Here is a 23,175-nt window from a genome sequence, read left to right on the forward strand (position 1 = left end):
AGCCTAGCTGAAGGAGGAGGAGGAGGCGGAGGAGAAGGAGGAGGAGCAAGAAAAGGCTACCATAGATTTCTCGGCCTAGAGCGGCCCTTAAGTGCCGAGTTGAGGAGGGCGGGCGGGGACCACCCCGAACTGGCCGCCGGCGGTATCATGGCGTCCCGGAACCCCCCTCCCCAAGGTGAGCGGCCGGGGCCCAAAGTCGTATCTGGGACGCGGCTCACAGCTCTCGACCTTGCTTCCTCCCCTTGCTCCAGGGTTCCTGGAGCTCTGTTTTGAGGCAGCCCCTTTGAGCACCCCTTTGCCCGCCGCGGGACCCAAGCTGAAAGCGATCCCCCTCCCCCAACACAGCCTTGCCCTACCTCTTCATCTCCATTTTCAAACTGCCCCCCCCTTTTTTTTAAATTCCCACGCTAAAGTGATTTCCTCCCAGTGGGTTGGTTCTTGACCTCTTCAGGAGAATCCCCTCTCCCACTGTTGAAACGGATCGGATCCCCCTGCCTTAATCCTGTTGATCAAGGGTGACCCCTCATAGCCGTGTAACTTAACTAGCCAGGTCTCCATGTCCCCAAGGCCTTCCTTGGGCCTTTGGAAAGGAAATGGGGTATTATTGCTAGGCCCTTTACTCTCGAGCCCCTGGTCTCAGGAATTAAACACACTCATTAATTCCCATCTGGTCATTTTCAGAGGTAGGCCAAAAGTAACAGTGAAAAGTAATTGGATTTTGGCACACACACACATATATATGTGTGTGTGTATACATATATATGTGTATACATATATATGCCATATTTCTGACTGTAGATTGATTCAATTAATTTTTTCCATTTTGTATTTTGAAGAATATGAAAGTGATGACGACTCATACGAAGTGTTGGATTTAACTGAGTATGCAAGAAGACACCACTGGTGGAATCGAGTGTTTGGCCACAGTTCGGGACCTGTGGTAGAAAAATACTCAGTAGCTACCCAGATTGTAACGGGTGGCGTGACTGGCTGGTGAGAACAGCATTTTTTTCCCCATGTATTTTGCATCTGTTTCGTTAGGAAGCTATCGACGTTTTGTTAATGGGCTAGGGTCACTGCATGTTCAGTGGTCTATACTATTAATTTAGGAGAGTCCTACTTTGAAGCTTTTCACTATGTGTGTGATCAGAGACTCCCTGTTGAATTCTGATGATCCTGTTCCTCCGTGTCCACCACAGTCATTCTTCCTTCCTTCCTCCTCATTGAATTCTTTATATAGTCTTCCCTTTCTCAGGTCCAGCAAATGTAGTAAGTCTGATTCAGTGATAGAAGATAGGAAGACATATAAGAATACTGTGCATCAATTTTTACTTACCATTTGTGCTAACAACTGAGAAAACCTGTCAGAAACTCCCACAGCAAAACTGGCCTCTGGAATTTTCTACCCTGTCTCTAGAGAGAGTAATGTAAATTTCAGTAAAAATTACTAATGATAGGCTACAGGCATGGCGCAAGTAGTAGAACACTTGCCTAGCAATGAGAGGCCCTAAATTCAAACCCTGGTAACTGCAAAAGAAAAAAAAGTATATTGATAACAATACAACTGATTCTGTGTGTGTGTGTGTGTGTGTGTGTGTGTGTGTGTGTGTGTGTAGGCTGGTTCAGATTATGATAAAGCTTTGAAGAATTGAAATATTGGTTATGTGTTGGTAACAATGGACTGATTGCTTACTGTGCAGTAATATTATGGAATACATTAAGGAATAGTTAACATTAATTAAACCAGATAACAACTCAAATCACATTATTCAACGGTTATTACTGTGGCTCAATTCCTATGATTTTTGGAATAAATATTAGTGAGGTAATAAGGGGGAGAAACAAATAGGAGGACTATTTTGAGAACGTTAATGCCTAGAATTTTTGAAGTTAGGATGTTTAGGTTGTGAATAGTCATTTTTTCATTACATTTTAAGTTCAGATTATCTAGTATGTATATTTCCATTTAGTGTATATAGGTTAAAATTTTTGACTTGTGTTTTTCTTGTACTTGGGAATAATGGTACACTCCTTTATGCCTTTTTTGTAAAGGTCAATTTATGATAGAAACACCCATTGTGAAGATATTGTGTCATGGAGATGCAATATTTATTCATGATGTGTACTAATTAACACTTCTCTAAGAAAAAAAAAAGCCTGAGAGCAACAGAGATTTCTGGTGAGGGCCTGTTCTGATTGTGTCATTTTCCCTGTAATTTAGAGTATGGCCCACTGCTTTAATAAGCTCATAATTTGGTGCCATGGTTAATAGGTCCAAAAGCTCAATATTGAAAGATATTGACAAATAATTGATAAATAGAATTGTCAGATCATTGAATACTTTCTCCTTGTAGTCTAAATCTGCTAAGAAGCCCATAATTGAGTTTGCTTGGAAAGGAAAGAGACAGCAGCAGAGAAGTTAGTAGGTTCATCTTAGTGACTAAAGCCAACAAGCAGTGAATGTTCAAGCTTGTTTAGTCCCGGAAACAGACATGTTCTTGATAGTAATATGTACATTTGGGTTATATACAGATGTCAACCTAGAAGCTGTGTAATAGGACACTAATGTTATATAAGTGATTTTTTTTTGTAGTGATTTGTTCTGTAATGTCGTCAGTGTAGTGCATTTTTGGAACCTTAAGGTATAAAACTAATGGTATATATTAATGGAATTGTTAGTAGGTATTAAGGCATTTAGTAAGTCAAGACATGACTGAAAGGCTCAGGAGATGGTATTTAGCTGTAGGTTGCTATAGGTGTTTGATCATAAGAAATTAAAATATGGAGAGAGGAAAGGTGGGTGAATGCAATCATTTAAGGCATATATGTGACAATGGAACTGGGAAAAATGAGGGAATAGTGAGGTTAGGAGAGATGGGAGAGAATTATGAAAGGGGTGACGTTGATCAGCATTGATCAAGATGCATTGTACTCATAAACTGACATGTTGAATTGAATCCCCTTTGTACAACTACTTGAAGGGTATAATTTTTTTTTTGTATGCCAGTCCTGGGGCTTTAAACTCTGGGCTCTGATACTGTCCCTGAGGTTTTGCTCAAAGCTAACTCTTTACCACTTGAGCCACAGTTCCACTTTCACTTCCAGCTTTTTGGTGGTTAATCAGAGATGAGAGTCACATGGACTTTGCTGTCTGAGCTAGCTTCTGTGATCCCCAGTTTCCTGAGTCGCTAGAATTGCAGGTGTGAGCCACCAATGTCTGGCTAACAACATTTGTTAAAAAATTAAATCTAGGGGCTGGGGATATAGCCTAGTGGCAAGAGTGCCTGCCTCGGATACACGAGGCCCTAGGTTCGATTCCCCAGCACCACATATACAGAAAACGGCCAGAAGCGGTGCTGTGGCTCAAGTGGCAGAGTGCTAGCCTTGAGCGGGAAGAAGCCAGGGAGTCCAAGGCCCAGGACTAGCCAAAAAAAAAAATTAAAACTAATATGAAGATGAGTGGTTGTTAAAAGCCATGATGACTATGAGGACTAGTTCTTGTGCCTGTATAGTGATCTAGAGAAAGGTAATGGAAGGCAACACAGTTGCGAGGTAATGATGCCCATAAGAATAGAGGAAAGAGTCAGACAACATTTTAGAGTTAGGAATTTTGCATTTACTTGTCTTCAGGATGATGCAGGAAGAGGCTGTGATGGATGTGAGTGGCCAGCCGGGGAAATAGTGCTATCACTTAGAAACTGGAACCTTAGCAGTTTTTGGCCACTTGGAATATGTGGTTTTGTGTACAGGATAAGCCCATCATATAATTTGAAATGTTAATTTGGGGCAGGGCTGTAATCCTAACTGCTTGGGAGATGGAGATCAGTTTGAGGCCAAGCTGAGCAAAAAGCTAACCACACCCTATCTCAAAAAAAAAAAAAAAAAAAGAGAGAGAGCATTGCGGCATGCACTGGCCTCCTAATGACCCAGGAAGCTTAAGTAGGAGGGCAGTAATCCAGGGCATAGTGGCCATAACATGAGAGACCTGGCCTGGAAAATAATTAAAGCAAAAAGAGTTTGGAAGTGTGACTCACTTGGTAGTGTGCCTTCCTCTTAAGCAGAAGCCCTTAGTGCAAACCCCAGCACTAGGGAAGAAAAAAAAGAAATTTTCCACATAGAAAGATATGTTAGTTTCTTAGGGATGTAGTAACAAAGTACCACAACAGATCTTACAGGTTAAAACAACAGAATCTTGTTCTTTCACATTTCTGGAAGGTAGAAGTCTGAAATCAAGCTATCAGGATTGGTTCCTTCTTGGACATTTAGTTGGGGGGAAAAATCTCATGTTTATCTCCTAGCTTCTGGTGGTTGCCTGTTGACCTTGGCATTCTTTCATTTTCGGTCACTCTAATCTCTCTCCCTTTGTTCTAATCACATGGTCCTTTTCCCTCTGTGTGTTTCTGTCTCTGAGAGGTGACTCATAGTGGAATAAGGTCCTACCCTCTTCCAGTATGACCTCATCATAGCTAATTACATCTATAGTGACCCTTTTCTAATAAGGTCACATTTTTGAGGCCCCAGAAGAGACATAAATTGAGAGAAATTTGAGAGAGACACTAATTCTGTAAGACTAGAGATGAGATGCTAGCTCTATAAGATCTATAGATGAGGCAAAATAGGCTAAATATCAAAATAGATATGAGAAACATGGGCTGAACTGTCGTCAGTGAAATGGAACTGCATCAAACCTTAAAGTGTAGAAAAACTTTTGGTAGAGCCAGACAGAAAGCCCTAAAATCATGAAGATTAATAGCTCAAGCTAAGATGATGACTTACTTGGACACTGAGCTAGAATAGGTTTGAGTAAAGTGGCTATCTTCCAGGTTTATAGAACATTTTGACTCCATTAAACAAAACAAACAAATCATTCATTATGGGAACTTTCCACTTATAGAAAAAGGAATATAATGAACCCCTGAGTACTCATTATTCAGTTTCAGTGACCACTCTTTTCCTATAAGTCCTCTTTTTCTCTCCATCCCTTATTTTGCAGTAAATCTCAGACATTATAGGTTGTGCCTTTTTTAGCTTAATTTATACCATTTTTTATTGTTTCCAATAAAAAATTCCTCAAGTTGAAAACATATTTAGATGGATACTTCAGTAAGTTGTGTTACTTCTATTCCTCTTTAGCTTTTTCTCCTATATTTTTTGCATCATTTATTGTCAATATGCAAGTGAAAATGTACATCTGAACTATTTTACTCAATGAATAGTATGGTGACACATGGTAAGCAAAGGATCACTATTAAACAATATGAGCTAGAAGTTTTTCTACACAAAGGAAGCTTCTTCGTTATCTTTTTATGCTTAGTGTTTGATTGAGTGGATACATTTTACTTAAACAGCTTTCTTTTCATGGAAGCTTGAATATTCTAGAACTTTATTCTTTCAATTGTTTATTTTTGACTAGCCTGAATAAATACAGGGAAATATTGAACGTCGCTAAGCAGGCAAGGGATATGATCAAAAGAAATGGGGAGACAATAAGATTTGATTAGGAAGCAATAAAAAGTAGAAGGGTAGAGGATTTAGTACATCATTACTGTGCTCATCTTTTGTTTTTTTCTTTCTTTGAAGGTGTGCAGGATTTTTGTTCCAGAAGGTTGGGAAACTTGCAGCAACTGCAGTAGGTGGTGGTTTTCTTCTCCTTCAGGTATGCTAGAGGTTTCTATATTTCCTCTGTTTACATAGCTAACCTTGGGGACAGAGAATGTCAGGGTTAAAAAGCAGACTTCTTTTAGGTATCAGTTTAGGGGTAAACTACGATAAGTTTTGAAAGTTGCCATGTGTCAGGCAAGACAACAAATTAAAAATGTCTACATTCTCTAAGAACACTTTGTTTTGTTCTTTTGCCAGTCCTGGGGCTTGAACTTAGAGCCTGAGCACTGTCCCTGGCTTCTTTTTGCTCAATGCTAGTACTCCGCCACTTGAGCCACAGCACCGCTTCCGGCTTTTCCTATATATGTGGTGCTGAGGAATCAAACCCAGGGCTTCATGTAAATGAGGCGAGCACTTTACCACTAGGCCGTATTCCGAGCCCTTCTAAGCATACTTTGTTCCTATTAAAATATAATTATTAAAATGAATTTTTTAAATGTATACTTTCTTGTTACTTTTCCTAATTTCCTTTGGCCATCTCCCTAGCAGAAAGACGTTTGACCAATAATCAAACCTCCTCATCTTGTAAAATAGGAGTCTTGTGAAAATGATCAGATGTGAAAAAAATGATGAGTATGAATAATACTAAAATCTATCATGTAGATATATTTATAGTTACAATATGTATATATTGTATGTATAGTGTAATGTACATGTGTTATTGTATATGTATATTGCATACATATTTATGTGTACTAATATGCACATATGATCAATTTGTAGATGGGATAAGGGGTCTTACTGAAAGCTGAGGGTAAAGGGTGTGGGTAAAGATCAATAGAGGGGATTCATCTGACTAATAATATAGTCTCATGTGAAATACTATGGTGAAACTCCTTTGTATAACAAAGACACTAAAAAGTGAAAAAAGTGAATGACAGGAAAGTAAAACAGTCTCTGTTGTGGGATGGTTGCCAGCAAGAGGAGAGAGGGTCAAACAGATGAATGAGGACAAATATGGTTGAAGTACATTATATTCATGTGTGAAAATAGAAGCTAGTTGATATTGTTTTAAGAATGAGGATGGGGCATAAAGGAGAGTGATAGAGGGAGTAGGGTATATTGTACATTGGAGGCACATTGGATGCATATATGAAAATATAATGAAATCTTCCTTGTACAACTAAGATATTTGCAAATAAATAATCTGTAAAGTATATAACCTATTCATTCTATTTTAAACCTATATTTAAAATTCAAGTGCACAAAATTCAAAAGGTTTCTTTTTTTGCCTATTCCTACTTATGTAGTTTTTATCCCAGAGGAAGCAAAAGAGTATGTATTTGAAAACAAATAAACAAAAAAATCAAAGCAGGCATAGCAAGACACACCTATAATCCCAGCACTTGGGAGGATAAGGCAAAAGGACCAACAGCTTTCTAAGCAGTCTAGACTATGTCTCAAAGCAAACAAACAAAAAGAACAAAAACAAACCAGTCCAGCAGAACTAAAAGCCACAATAATATAGAAGAATTGGGGTGTGGCTCAAGTAGAAGGATGCTTGCTTAGCATAATAATATAGAAAGTAGAAACTTTGGTTTTAAAAAGCTATAATCCTGTTTCCGAAGCTGGTAGATTAAAATTTTAGTTCTGTTCATCTTCCTTTAAGGTCTAAAAATGCTTTGCTACTAGAGGATGTTTATCAGGATATTATCTAGCGTTCATGTCTGTTTGGCATATATTTTCCCCAAAATATCATTCCCTGGAGATTAAATATAGTAAATCCCCAAATTGAAAGTCTCAGGGAATAAATGTTAGCAACTGTTTTAAAATGCAAACTGTCAGTTATACTAGATTTAAAAAAATGATTGATGCTCATAGCAACCAAAATCTGGTTTTAGTACCTAAGCCATTGATCCAGTAATAACCAGTATAGTTGCCTAAGTACAAAGAGATAGGATTTATATGTGTTAAGCATTCACTTTGAATTATCTACTAAACAGCTGTTTAAATGATGTATTTTTTTCTATTAGTGACAGTATTAGGAATAATTACTTATTTCCTGTGGTAAGAGGTAAAAAATAATATGATTAACATCTAAATTTAATCCTTTGGATGAATATGCCAGTTTATACAGAAGAGAATTTTACTTAAGATGATCTTGACTTAGGTGTGTATAGAATTAAGAACATTAAAAGCATATTTAATTCTATCATTGTGAAATCTCAGTTGTCATTTCTGTTCAGGGCAAAGAAGGTACTGGACTGAAAAAGAGCTTCTTAAAATGTTCATAGAATAGAGACATATATATATATATACTATATATATATGTACAATATATCTGTATATACACATATATACATATATAAATCTGTGTATCTATATATATATATCTTGAGAATTGTGTATTATAATCTCCTCTGTATGTTAGTTGCTCACAAGTTCATTTCAGTCCACTCACTGTGCACTGTTCAAAATGTTTTACCTTGCCACTTCCTACTTTTCCACATTTATCCATGCATTTATAGAAGTTGACAAGGCAAATAACACAGGCCTTGTTAACACTAAACCACTTTTTCCCCCAAACATTATTTGCCTTGAAAACTCAGTAGGAGGCATCTGAAAGAAGAAATAAAGGAATAAATGGCTTTTAGGCTAGTTGCCTAATATTCCTTAGATCCACTTTTACATTTTTATAACTTTCATTTTACATTTAAATATAACTGTTACTTTACTTAGAACATAAAGCTTTTAGAAAAGAATGATATTAATAAGCATTTTCCAATAGATATTTATCATACTACTGGCTTAAAATAGACAGTGTAGCTGGTTTGAGTACAGTAGCATTTACAACTAATTGATTATAATCAGCTACAGATTTTTGTTCCTTTTCTACTCCCACTGCTTCACTTGAGTTTAAAAAAACACACAACACAATAGGCAGCCAGATGTCGGTGGCTCATACCTATAATCCTAGCTACCAGGAGGTTGAGATCTGAGGATTGAGGTTCAAAGCCAGCCCAGACAGGAAAGTCTATGAGACTCTTTTCTTCAATTAGCAAAAAAAACTGGAAGTGGCACTGTGGCTTAAGCTCTAGCCTTGAACAAAAATGCTCAGGGACAGTGCTCAGGCACAGAGTTCATGCCGCAGGATTGGCACAAAAGAAAATAGACAACATAAATAAATCTTTTGAGTGTTTTTGAAAGTTACACATGCACATATTTCAAAGGGTCAAATATTATTTGTACATGGCTTGTTATAGATTAGAATAATCCTCTCCCTCCCTCTCCACCTTCATTTTCCTCTCTTGAGGCAACCAGTTTGAATTCTTATCAGATTCTTTTTTATCTTAAACAGGTTAATTGGGTATTTCTTGATCTTTCAGTTTTAGTCACTGTTGGCTTGCCATTATGGAATATGAGGATTTAACTATCATTTGTTGAACTGTTATGTTCTCTGAACACACCCCCATCTTAAACACCTGAATGTATTCTGCCTCTCCCTCTGCCTGACCCTGCCCCATCATGGGTATTGTGTAAGATCATTACCTGGCATTCACTGAGCCTCTTAACTTATGTCTTTAATTATGTTTTAGAAAGTTTTGCTCATTTCTATTAGAAAATTTGAGATGATTTCATTCATTTAGAAGTACTAGGATTTGAACTCATGATCTTTTGCTTACTAGGCAGGCATTCTACTGATGACCCAAACTTCCTTGAGTGTTGTGCACTGATTATTTTTGAGATAGGATCTTGCTTCCTATCCAGGTGTGTACCACCAGGCCCATCATCTTCCATTGAGACATAGCCTCCCAGACTTTTCTGTTTAGCCTGGCCTAGAACTACAGTCCTATTCTCAGTCTCCACAAAGCTGGGATGACAGGTATGTACTTTAGTGCACTGATGTTGGTCTGTTGGTTGAGAAGGGATCTCAGGAACTTTGCTGCACCAGCCGTCCTTGAACCATGATCCACTTTTTCTCAGCCTCTCAAGCATTTTAGGATTACAGGTGTGAGAGCTGTGATTATTTCTTTTATTTCTTTTTGTGTGCCTGTGCGGGTGGGGGGGAGGGATGGTGAATTATTTCCTTAGAATAGAGGTGACTAAATCTCTTCTTTCGGTCATATGCATCAGATAATCTGTCAATTTAATATTCTTGACAAATGTGTCCCAAACTCCTTTGCCTCGCTTGCTGTCTATCCTAGTGCCTCTTATCCTGGGGTCTCGCTCTTCAATTTTGCCTATGTCCTTTGCTTTTGTCTTGTATTGTTTCCATTATCCTATGTCTTTTTTATGTATTCTCTTGTTTTGGTGGGACATATCTTCCAGTAACTTCTGGAGGAAATGAACACAAGAAGTGTACTTTTTGAGACTCTTTATATCTGGAAGTTTATTTTCCTCTCACATCTGAGTGGTAGTTTAGCTGGGTTTAAACATTGGTCCATTTTCTTTTGACTTCCAGTGTTGCTGTTAAAAGTCTAAAGTACTACTAAGGTCCTGAACCTTCCTGTGTGTACGCTTCCCTCCCCCCAACTCTGCTACTAGTAAAGCTTATAGTTATTGTACAATTGTGCAGTAAAGTTAGTGATTCTGTGAAAGTTTCTGGGAAACTTTTTGATATAGTTAATGATTTCCTACCTTTTTTTTTTTTTTTTTTGGTGCTGGTCTTGAGGCTTGAACTCAAGGCTTGGGTGCTATCACTGTTTGGTTGGTTGGTTTGTTTCTCAAGGCTAGTGCTCTACCACTTGAGTAGCCTCACATTTGTCTTTCTTTTTTTTTTTTTTTTGGCCAGTCCTGGGCCTTGGACTCAGGGCCTGAGCACTGTCCCTGGCTTCTTCCTGCTCAAGGCTAGCACTCTGCCACTTGAGCCACAGCGCCGCTTCTGGCCGTTTTCTGTATATGTGGTGCTGGGGAATCGAACCTAGGGCCTCGTGTATCCGAGGCAGGCACTCTTGCCACTAGGCTATATCCCCAGCCCCTGTCTTTCTCTTTTTGGTGATTCTTTAAAGATAAGAATCTCTCTTGCCAGGTCTTCAGATCTCATCCTCCTAAGTAGTTAGGATTACAGGCATGAGCCTGTTTGTATTTTTCTCATTTTTTTCCTTTTCTTTCTCTTTTTCGATTGTTCCTTCCTGTTAACATAGATCTTCTGGATTTACTTTCTAATTTGGGAGATTTCTTCAAGTTTACTTGATTTTCTTTCTTTTTTTTTTTTTTTGCTAATCCTGGGGCTTGAACTCAGGGCCTAGACTCTGTCCCTGAGCCTCTTTGTGCCCAAGGCTAGCGCTCTACCACTTGAACCACAGCTCCACTTCTGGCTTTTTCTGAGTAGTTTATTGGAGATAAGAGTCTCACAGCCTTTTCTGCCCCTGCTGGCTTAAAACCATGATCTTCAGATCTCAGGCTCCTGTGTAGCTAGGATTACAGGTGTAAGCCACGGGTGCCTGGCATGTTTACTTTTTCTTTCAGTTTTGTTTTCTTTATTTAGTCAGTTTTAGTTTAGGGTTTGTTTTGTTTTTGGTGGTGTTGGGGCCTCATATGTGCTGGGCAAGTGCTCTTGCACTGAACTATGTATATCCCTTATCCCCTGTAGTCCCTGCGCTTAGAATTTTAATTTCCATGAACAGCTACTGTTGCTGCTGTTGTTGTTCCTCCTCTCTTTCTGTTTCGAGATTGCAGCAGTAGAATGTATTTATTATATGCAACTTACTCTTTTCCAACCCATCATTTTAAGCAGTGCTGTGGTTAACAGATAGTTCCTTCAATCAGACCTTTATAACTGTATCATCTAATAAGTAGAACACTAGCACCTCTGGAAACCACTTTAATTGCATGTCCTTAAATTAGGAAATTGAGGAGAAATAGTATGATTGAGTGTCTTCTCTAATTTGAAGATAGATTTTTTAAAGAATGAATGAGGCTGAAAAGGTTTCCTTCAATTATCAGATGCTGGTTTGAAATGATTACCTTTGTAGATTGCACATAACATCTGAAATGGTGATCCAAATGGTCTGTCCTGCATGAATTCTTAGCATCTATACAGAATGTTTAGCTAGCAATTTAAGTCTTCAGTTTTTCAAACAACACTGCAGTAATTAGCCACTATTTACATCTTTGCACATTTCTCTGAGACAAAGTAAAATATACATGTTGACACCCTTTGATTGTCAGGTCCTTCTAGAAAATATATTTCTATTAATCAATCCCCTTAGCCCAACATGGAAGTATCAGCTGAGGTTTTCCCTCTTTTTTGATTTTTCCTCTCCATACTACATTCTTGGAAGGGAACCAGTACAACTCATACTCAAGGAGTAGAAGTGATATAGTATACCTCCTTGAGGGCATAGTATCTATATAAATTATTTACAAATGGGTAGAGGGACAGCAAACATCTGTAGTCCCAGCAAGAAAGACTAAAGCAGGGAGGATCATTTGATCCCAGGACTTCAAGGTGTGCCTAGGGAACATAATAAGACCAGCAAAAAATAAAAAAATGCTTTAAAAATTTTCCTGAAGGGGCTGGGGATATGGCCTAGTGGCAAGAGTGCTTGCCTCGTATACTTGAGGCCCTGGGTTTGATTCCTCAGCACCACCTATACAGAAAATGGCTAGAAGTGGCGCTGTGGCTCAAGTGACAGAGTGCTAGCCTTGAGCAAAAAAGAAGCCAGGGACAGTGCTCAGGTCCTGAGTTCACGGCCTAGGACTGGCCAAAAAAAAAAATTTTTTTTTCCTGAAGTTTTGTCTTTCCTCCACTTGTTAATTTTTTATTCATATTAATATGGACTTACGGAATTTCATTTTATTCTCTGAGTTATGATTTAATATTATTTTATTTCTCAAGTTTTCCCAGCCTTGGGAGCTCTTTTTTTTTTTGCCAGTCCTGGGGCTTGAACTCAGGGTCTGAGCACTGTTCCTGGCTTCTTTTGCTCAAGGTTAGCACTCTAGCACTTGAGCCACAACGCCACTTCTGGCCTTATCTATATATATGGTGTTGAGGAATTGAACCCAGGGCTTCATGTATATGAGGTGAGCACTTTACCACTAGGCCATATTCCCAGCCCCTTGGGCGCTCTTTCAGTTGCATATGTGTGTGTATATATACACACATGCGTACATGTGCACACTCACAAACACACATATGTGCCTGGCTAAAACCTCCAAGCATTTTGCAAACATTTTGATAAAGCAAACACATTGTTACAAGGATTATACAATTTGGGAGTGATGGTGGGAAGAAAGTACTGGGGCTTGAACTCTGGGCCTCAATTTCTTTCTTTGCTTTATTCTTCCCACGGCTGGAGCTCTGGAGCTCTAACACTTCAGCCACACTGTGTGTGTGTGTGTGTGTGTGTGTGTGTGTGTGTGTGTGTGTGTGTGTGTGTGTAATCTCTGCTCATCAGTGAGACGATACTAACTTAATTTAGTGTTTGTTTTTGAAATTCTAAGACTCAAATCCAGTACCTTACACATACTAGGCAAGTGCTCTGCTGGTGAACTATACCCTCAACTTTTGTTTAGTTTTTAGACCTCTTTTTATGGAAGTTTTGTTTTATTACTTTTTTTTGGCACTGGGGCTTTGGGCTCCCCTTAGCTTTTCTACTCAAGACTGGTGCTCTACCAGTTGAGCCACAGGTCCACTTCCTTGTTTTGTTTTGTGGCCCTGGGAATCATATCTGGGACATAGAACATTCTAGTGTTCTATCACTGAGCTATACCCTCAGCCTCTCCTCCCTCTTCCCTGAATTGTTTGCTTTGGTCTCTAGTTTTTATGTTAAAGGCCTTCCTCCATGACTCTAGGTCCTTGAGTGTCTGTTTATATTTAAGGAAAGGGTACTGAAAATGGGTAGGAAGTTATAGATGTGTGATAGGACTTTACATTCTCTGAGAAATTTGAACAGTACAAGGAAAATGATCTAAAGATCTGGAATTGGGGATGGAAAAGTTTTTTCCGTCTCAATCCCATTAGATTACCTATAGTGAGGGACACTAGCAGAAAGCCCAATCTACATGTTTATAGCTTTCAAGCAGACAGGAATCTGCCTTTAAGTTTAGCCTGTGTATGTGTGTGCACACACGCGTGTGTCTATGTGTCTGTGTCCCTTTGTCCATGTCCGTGTCCATCCTGGGACTTGAACTCAGCCTGAATACTGCCCCTAATCTTTTTCGCTCAAGGCTAGTGCTCTGTCACTTAAGCCACAGCTCCACTTCCAGCTTTTTGGTAGCTAATTTGAGATAAGAGTCTCACAGACTTGGGCTGACTTCAAACCGTGATTTTCAAATCTCAGTTTCCTAAGTAGTTAGGATTACTTGCATGAGCCACCAGCTCCCATCTCCTCACCTTATTTTTAACATATAGTCTTTTTAACTTTTGATGATGCTGACAATAGGACCTAAGGCCTCCACCATGCTAGGCAGATACTCTACCACAGAGCTACAGTCCTGGGCCCCTTACTTTTAATGTGTAAGTCTCTTAGAAAGTCAAAGATTGTTCAAAAAAGCATTCATCACTGTCTTACCTCCTTCCTAGTCTGTTGGTTTCCATTGCTTTGCATGATTTCTGGGAGTGAACATGACTTAATTAAATCTTGTATTGTCTATTCTTAGGAGATACTTGTCAGAAAGATTAGATGGACCCAAATCCCACTGGGAATAGATTGCTTATACTTGGTCAGTTGAGACTAGTATTTGTTTTCAAGGGAAGATGACAGTGAACTTCTCCAGAAGAGTGCAAAGTGGTAGTAGGTTGTACCAACGAGAGAGAGAGAGAGAGAGAGAGAGAGAGAGAGAGAGAGAGAGAGAGAGAGAGAATCATTCTCTCACCACTAGACATGATAGGGTCACCTGGGCCAGTCACTTTGTTAATGTTATTTGAGACAGGTTAGTTTAATACAGCTCAGGGAATTTAGTATTTATGCACTATCTTTATCAGCATTCTTTTAGGGTGTCTCATTCATCTGTTTGCCTGACATTTGAGACTGTAGGGATATACAGACTCACAGCCCTCTGGGAGACATAGGAATGGGTAAACAAATTTTAGCCATGTGGTCAGGGTTGAGTTGGAAGGGGTTATGTGCTGCTGAGAGAACAGAAGGAAGAGCCTGTAACTGCTTCAAGGTGTTTAGCTGTTCAAGGAAGATGATCCCAGAGATGCATTCGTGTCCTTAGCATCTCAAGGTTTTTCAGTTTGCCTGCATCTAACTCTTCAACATTTTATCCCCAAATAATGGGTTCTTTAGACTCTACAGAACCTTTACCTCAAACAACCTGATATTTGTTAACTTTCAGTAGCAGATGACTGTCTATAAATATTTTATTGTATATGGAATGTTTGTGAGAATTTATTTAATCTGCCTGATTAAAATGGCTTCTTTTATTCATTTGCTAGAGATTGTAGGATGGGATAGATAAGCTCCTTTTGGAGTTTTTCATCACCAATATAACTCATGACACAATGTTAACTTTAAAAAAATATTATAACTTAAAATGTGAAATCTTGAGAATGATCATTGAATTTTTGAGTGCTGATGGGTGGTGGCATAGGTAATAATTTTGGCTTGTTTAAAACAACAATATACGTGTGTAAAAATCTTTGTACTTTACACTAATTCTGAATTGAGTAAAACTATACATTAAGATTCAGCAAAAGTTAAATTTCGCTGGGCATGGTGACTCAGTCTTTAATCCTAGCTGCTTAGAGACTGGAGGATTGAGGTTCAAGGCTAGCCTGGATTAAAGGAAGGTCATACAACAGCTCAATAACTATGTACATATGACCATATAAAATGACGCTAATCAAAATGAATTCCAAGATATGGAAACAAGGGTTTTTGGTTTTGTTTTTTAATGTACTGTGTGAAGTTACTTCTTTTTTCTTTCGGTTTTTCCCCCCTTTGGTTTATCCCTTCTTGTCACTGTTTTCAATTTTGGTACCCTGTGTCTTGTATATACATTTTTCTGATTTGGGAAAGGAAGGGGAATAACAAAGTGGTGAGACAAAGGACAAAGAGTGAACCAGTGCCACAGCAATACTCACAAGGCAATGTGTTGGAAATGAACTTTACAGTTTTGGGGGGAGGGCAGGGAGGAGGGAAAGTAGTTGAAAATGAGGGAAGGGGTAACAATGTTTGGCAAGAAATGTACTCATTACTTATGTAACTGTAACCCCTCTGACATCATCCTTACAGTTAAATTAAATTAAAATTTAAAAAGGTCACCAGACTCCACTTTACTAAATGCCTATGTGCTATGGTGCATACCTGTTATCCCAGCTATGGGAAAAGCACAATGGCTGGGTACGGTGGTGTGTGCCTGTCATCCCCAGAGACATGGGGAAGCATAAGTAGGAGGCTCACTGTCCAGAATAAAGGGAGACTTTACTTGAAAAATAATCAGTCCAAAAAAAGGGCTAAATGCATGGCTTAAGTGGTAGGTACTTGCCAAGCAAGCACAGGATCCTGAGTTCAAACCCCAGTACCAGCAACAAATGAACAAAATGTTAAATTCTACAAAACTTCAAAGAAAACCATTAGTTTGATTACTTAGTGCAAGTATGAAATCTTTTTAATTTGAATGTAGAAAAGCCTCCTTTCCCTAAGGTTCATTATCACCTGCAAACCCGTGATCCAAATTGCTGTGTTAAGTACTGCCAGAAAAAGCTTTCACTTGCCATTTGATTTAATCATCTCTCTTTTGCTGAGGTTACAGTTTGAAGTGGTGGTAGGTAAGTAAGTATAGGAAGAAATGTGAATAAACATTTTTTTTGTGGAGTCCATCACAGAGAAAATAGAACACAAGATTTCCAGTCAAGCTTTTTATATAAAAGTATATTTTTGTATATTATATATACAAGGTATTAGATATTTTTATTATTTGAAGCATTGTATATATAGTTAAAAGTTAAAGTTAATAAATTAAAAGCTTATGAAGAAACTACAAGCTTGATGTAAACAATTTTATAATGGTATGTGTGGCTTAGTGTTTACTATTGTTGTTTACTACTGTTGTGATTATATTTTGGTTTTATTATTTGGAGGCATTGACTTAGTGTCCTGGCTTATGTTTGTGCTATTGTTTCTGTTCAGATTTTGCGATGTCTCAGCACTGTGAAGAAGGCTTCTCTTATGATTTAATAGGTATTGAGATAGAGCTTCACTAAAAGGATTTGTAGCATATTACTTGGAGCATATTTTTTTTTATATTCCACTTTGAAAAGAAACATTCCTAATTTAAGTAGAGTCAGAGTTACTGAAGGGATTCTATCAGGCTATTTCACATTTCTTCAGTGACTTAACTGATTGGCTTTCTGATTCCTAGTGTTTAAACATCCATTTAATTAAAAGATACTTTTTATTAGCTATATGATTCAGATAATCTTCCTATCTTTTTAGATAGTTACCCATTCCAAAAGATGTGATAAAATTGTATACAGTTAAAATGTTTTTAATCTATATTTTCACAGTGTTTACCATATAAATTATTAATGTTTAATGTCTAGTCTCCCTGTCTTGAAGCTGTCTGTGCTTAACACAGTTTGCACTCAGTACCTGCTGAATGAATATATTAGTGAATAAATAACAGCTCCTTGTTTATAAGCTTTGTGGATTTCTTATAATCCAAATATTCATGTAATTCTTGGGTAATAGCCATTTTCATTACATTTTTGCAGATTGCCAGTCACAGTGGCTATGTGCAGATCGACTGGAAGAGAGTTGAAAAAGATGTAAATAAAGCAAAAAGACAGATTAAGAAACGAGCAAATAAAGCCGCGCCTGAAATCAACAATATAATTGAAGAAGTAAGACACTATTCCATTTTGGCCTTGTTCTTATTGTTGTTAATGGATCTCAGTAGAAAATGTGACTGGGGATTGCCTTCTTTTAAATAAAATGGTGTTTGTAGTCATATATGTAGAGTACTAGGTAATTGTGATCAAGTCACCATTTAAATCAGTCATATTTTGGTGTTGGACTTAGGTCCCCCTGTCTGTCTCCACCCACTTGGATCTGCATGTAAAAGCTGACAGCATTATTCTCCTCAAAGTTTTCCTCTTTTCTAAATGTATAAGTATATATTGTAAGGAAAACTACTAAGTTTTTCCTTGAACCAAATGGCTCAAAAATACATATTTAGTTTAATTAACATGGTTAGTGTAATAGTTCTACTAATATATATATATATTTAATACATATTTTATGTGTATTTTGCCTCTTTTTTCCCCCTTGTACTCTTTTTAGAATTGAATGCGCCTTTTTTTTTGTAAACCTCCCTTCAACATTCTATTTAAAATATTTCAAATCAGTTGAAACGTTGAAAGACAAAGTGAATACCCAAGTACTCTTCACATATTTACTAAATTATTCATGCTTTGTTGCATTTGTTTTATCTGTATGTGAATAACATTTACTCTTGTTTTGCCAAATTATCTTACCACATATATGCTAAGAATATGGATATTTTCTTACACTACTTTAAGTACTATTATTAATCCAAATAATTTCACATGATACAAGATTTTCTAATATATGGTTCCTATTAAAATTTTCCTCCAAAATATCTTTTATGTCTTTGTTTCACAATCAAGATTTATATATTGTATTTGTTTATCATCTCTCTCTAGACCAGGGGTGGGGAAGTGTTAGCCCGAGGGCCTTTGGAATCATTTGGTATACACTGTGCAGATGAGCTGACATGTACTCTTTTCATCTGCTCAAGGCTGCTTGCTGTATTTCTTTATTTGTGCTGGTACTGGGGCTTGAACTCAGGGTCTTACATTCTCCCATGGATTTTCTGCTCAAGGCTGGCTTTCTACCACTCAAGCCACACCTCCACTTCAGTTTTTTTGCTGGTGAACTGGCATAGCCTCAGATTTGTCTGCCAAGGTGGATTTAGAACTGTGATCCTCAGATCTCAGTCTCCTGAGGAGCTAGGATTGCAGCCATGAGTCACCAGTGCCTGACTTGTATTGATAATTTCATGTGGCCCATGAAATATTATAAATATCCAAATCACCCTTGGCAGAAAAAAGATTCCCCACCCTTCCCTAGAGTTTTCTTGAATTAAACAGTTCTCTTATTTGATGCCTCCCTCCCTTCCTCCCTCCCTCTCTTCCTCTCTCCTCCTTCCTATTGTTGAGATTGTTTGCTAGGCAGAACCTCTCATAGTCTGACTTTTTTTCTGTCTCTTGTTTTTGTTTTGTGCCAGTTCTGAGGCTTGATTGAACTCAAGGCCTGAGTGCTGTCCCATAGCTTTTGTGCTCAAGGCTAGTGCTCTACCACTTGAGCCACAGTTCTATATCCAGTCTTTTTTGTGCTTAATTAGAGATAAGAATTTTATACACTTTCCTGCCCAGGCTGTCTTTGAACTTTGAACCTTAGATCTCAGCCTCCTGAGTAGCTATTACAGGCGTGAGCTACTAGCAGCCAGCTCTTTTTTGTCTTTATTTTTTTGAGAAACTTTAGTAGTATATATTACTTATATAAGCAGAATTTCACTGTGAATTTTTCCATACATGCAGACATTATATCCCATCAACCTCACTCCCTCTTGACTTTTTCTAATAGCTTTCTCATTATTTTATTTGGTTAATCATTTTATCAAAATGATTTTTTTATTGTAGACTTTTTTTACTGGCAAAATGAACTATTAAATATCATTTTGCCTGCTATGGCAATTTATTAACTCATGTATATTAATAGCTTGACTAGTGAACATTTTATATCTGACCTACATACTGATTTTTTTTTTAACTTGGAAGATTTTTGCTATATGTATATTCATTATCTTAGTAGCCAGTGAGGTTATGGAACCTGGCTGTGGGCTCTACGAGGTCCTTCACAAGATCTGAAATCTTTTGTGGTGTTTGGTACTAGCAGTAGTAGGTTAGAAACTTTTAGATGACTATTAAATTAAGGTAAATCTTTTTTTTTTTGGTGGTACTAGGATTTGAAGTCAGGGCTTTGCACTCACTAGGCAAGTGCTCTACCACTTGAGCTACAACTCTTCACCTTAATTTTTGTCATTTCAAACAAACTTGGTTCCCATTAAATACTAATTCCCATAAATGTCCCCTCTTTTTTGGCTTCATAACCTCCATTCCACTTCCTGACTCTTCTGTATTTGATGATTTATAAGTAGTAGTATTCATTTGTATCTTAAGGTTCATTTCACATTGTAGCATAATTAAGTATTTTTGTTGAAATTTACTTTGCTTCATTTTAGGCAACAGAATTTATCAAGCAGAACATTGTGATATCCAGTGGATTTGTGGGAGGCTTTTTGCTAGGCCTTGCATCTTAAGGACATGAGTGTTCTACCTTAGTGGATCCAATTGTGAGAAGAAAAATGGTGGCCACAGTGTGATCTCTCAACAGAACTTGCCCACCAGAGTCTCCAGAGTGAGGAGAAATAACTAGATGGACAATACCAAATTCACTATTTAGCATTTTGCCATCTGAAGCTTGGCAAACTAGTATCTGCTGTAAAACAACCTGTGTGGTATGTGAACCATAGTATTCTTGAGCAAAACATGGCTTTTAATCAGGTATTTTGTTTCATTTGTTTAGAACTGGCTATAAAATATTACTATTGGATATAGATGATACATATAGTGAGAGGAAATCTATTGCTTTTATTGCCCAATGAATATGATTCTGTTTAAGTTGTTCTTGTGCTTTACTGTATACTATCAGTAATTAAAATTTGTTCTTATGAATTTCTTTTTATAAAAAACAAACAGAAGAATTTTTTGTGGAAGACTTTAGGAATTGAATTATTAAGCTGTCATCTAGACTCTAATGTACTATAATACCCATCTTTAGGTTGATTTTTTCCCCATATTTCTTAGTTTGCTCATATAATAATTGTATATGTCATAGAAGACTTTCTGAGGATGTAGTACATATCTAAAGCTCTTTTTCCCTTTTTTGATGTCTGTAGTTTTTAAAATGTCTTCTTGTATGTTACCTTCTATTTTTTGTATATTTGTCCTAGGAGCCTTGGCAGAGTGAATTATTTTGTGAGTACATATACTTGAGTCATTGATTTATTTTATTAACTTCAGGTGCACCACATTTTTCATTTCCAAAACTCCTTTGGCCCCTTCTTCATTGTGAAGAAACAGTTGCTTTAAAATACTTAGTAGTGTATTATAAATTTGTTATCTGAATAATCATTATTTTCTCTGTAGTCATGAAATTTTAGGTTAAGGAGAATTGTCTCTTGATTAAGTCTGGAACCTAAGGACTAAGGCTGAATTTCAGGCTTTGGTAGCATTATGTTGGCTGAACACTAGACCAGTACACTGGTTTTTCAGGACCAACATCACACTCCCTCAGAGCCTTCTTTGCCTCCCCTCCCCCCAGAGCTTTCTATATTGTTAGTTTTGCCTGTATACTTCTAGGTGGGAAATGGGACAAACAGCAAAAACATGTAGATTGACGTTTTCGGATTTGAAAGACTGCAGATATTCAGACCATCCATCTCTTTTGGATAGGATGTTCCCATAATGTGTTCTCTATATTGTAAACATAGTATGTTTCATACTTTCAATACTGGTACAGGCTGTGTACTTGCATTGTCATGAGACTCCTTAAAATTGAATGTAGAATCCATCATTAATTTCTTGCTTTATTCTCATTAGTGCCTCAATATGATGCAAAATAAAACTCAGACTTTCTTAATATGAAGTGCTTTGCTTATAAATACTTGCTTTTAATTCTTTGAGCTTTTCTTTGTTTCTACCTAACCGAGCTTTACATGGCTATGGAATTAAAAGGAAAAATATTCACAAATGTGTTAGGGCATGTTAGATGAAACCTCAACCAGATTCTGTGTGCCACACCTGAGTGACCCAATATAGTAGGAAAAACCACCTTAGGAAGATCTAGGCTTCATTTTCATTTTATGAATATTTGTGCTATGTAGGGTGAGTGTGTGTGTGTGTGTGTGTGTGTGTGTGTGTGTGTATTTGCATTCGTGTGCTAGTCCTGGGGCTTGAACTCAGAGCGTTGGTGCTGTCTCTGAGCTCCAAGGCTAGTGTTCTCCCACTTGAGCCATAGCTCCACTTCTGGCTTTGTGTGTGTGTGTGGCGGGGGGTGGGGGGGGCTAGTTTATTGGAGATAAGAATCTCATGGAATTTCTTGTCTGAGCTGGCTTCCAACTGTGATCTCAGATATCAGTCTCCCAAACAGCTTGAATAGCTAGGATTACAGACATCACCTATCTGTTTTTTATGGTACACTAGGAGTGAGGTGAGGTATTTAAAAAGCCCTCAAGTTTTCAACTAAAGTGACATTAAACTATTCCTATATATATTATAAGAGAACTCAGCATATGATGTAGTGGCACAGATTAATAGTAGAGAAGAACTACTTTGATAGTCCAATTATATGCGTGAAAACAGAAAAATATAGAACATTGTTTCTACCTGTGCATTTCTAAGTATCTTGTGATAATTGAAAATATATGTACGCACATACAAAAGACTACCACTACTCAACATCCTCTCCCATCTCTTTAGTGCCCTTTGTTTTGTTTCACATCTACTTTCTTTTTCCTTCGAAGTTGAACATCACTTGAAGTAGTCATATATGTTCATTGTTGTCTAGTTTATAAAGAATATATATGGTACAGGCTAAGTTTCCCTTAGCTGAAATATGTGGGGCCAGAAATATTTCAGATATCAGATTTTTGGAATATTTTCTTATACATAGTGAGATATCTTGGGGTACACAATGAAGTTTCATCTAAGCAAAATGCATATATATTTTATATATACCTTATACACATAGCCTGAAGGTAATTATATATATGTATATATATAAAATTATATACATACACACATATATGTATGTATTTGTGCTGGTCCTGGGGCTTGAACTCAGGGCCTGGGTGCTATCATTGAGACTTTTCCTCAAGGCTAGTATTCTAGCACTTAAGCCACGGTTCCACTTCTGGCTTTTTCTGAGAAATTTATTGGAGATAAGAGTCTCACTGATTTTCCTGCCTTGGCTGGCTTTAAACTGCAAGCCTTAGATCACAACCTCCTGAGTAGCTAGGATTACAGCTATGAGCCACCAGTGCCTGGCTATACTATTTTTAATAATCTCATATATGAAATAAAAGTTTGTGGCTCACACCTAAGGGGGCTAGGAGGGTTTGTCTTTTTAAATCTTGGAGACACTGAAAAGACTATTGTGCACTTTTTAGTGGTTTTTTTTTCAATTGTGGGACTTGAACTCAGGGCCTGGGGCTGTTCCTGAGCTTTTGTACGCAAGATAGAGCTCTACCACTTTGAGCTACAGCTCTACTTCCAGTTCTCTGGTGGTCATTTGGAGATAAGAGTCTCATGGATTTTTCTGCCTGGTCTGACTTTGAACCACAGTCTTCAGATCTCAGTCTCCTGAGTAGCTAAGATTACAGGCGCAAGTCACCAGTAACTGCCTTTTTTTTTTTTTTAAACAGTTGCAGCGTTTGAACTCAGACCTTCTCACTTGCTAGGCAGGTAAGATTATTGCTTAGCTACACCTCTGGTCTTGTTATTTTCAAAACAGGGTCTCCCTTCCTAGGAGCATATCT

General features: G+C 37.7%; 1 protein-coding gene across 1 annotated transcript; it reads left to right on the forward strand.

Moving 5' to 3' along the window:
- The first annotated feature begins 29 nt into the window (after positions 1 to 29).
- Positions 30 to 21,284, forward strand: Fundc1 (FUN14 domain containing 1). Its single transcript, XM_048335951.1, has 5 exons — positions 30 to 175; positions 837 to 993; positions 5,581 to 5,656; positions 17,267 to 17,395; positions 19,819 to 21,284. Exons 1-5 carry the CDS (start codon positions 148 to 150, stop codon positions 19,894 to 19,896), a joined length of 468 nt encoding a protein of 155 aa, XP_048191908.1. The 5' UTR covers positions 30 to 147; the 3' UTR covers positions 19,897 to 21,284.
- Positions 21,285 to 23,175: the final 1,891 nt, after the last annotated feature.

This window comes from Perognathus longimembris, chromosome 28 (assembly GCF_023159225.1).
Source record: "Perognathus longimembris pacificus isolate PPM17 chromosome 28, ASM2315922v1, whole genome shotgun sequence".
NCBI classification, from domain to species: Eukaryota; Metazoa; Chordata; class Mammalia; order Rodentia; family Heteromyidae; genus Perognathus; species Perognathus longimembris.

What these genes read in the sequence shown, in the direction of transcription:
- Fundc1 (XM_048335951.1), top strand. Translation starts at nt 148, where the DNA reads ATGGCGTCCCGGAACCCCCCTCCCCAAG. An exon ending in CCGGAACCCCCCTCCCCAAG is followed by an intron (nt 176 to 836) that starts GTGAGCGGCCGG and finishes TGTATTTTGAAG; the next exon opens with AATATGAAAGTGATGACGAC. An exon ending in TCAACAATATAATTGAAGAA is followed by an intron (nt 17,396 to 19,818) that starts GTAAGACACTAT and finishes GCTTCATTTTAG; the next exon opens with GCAACAGAATTTATCAAGCA.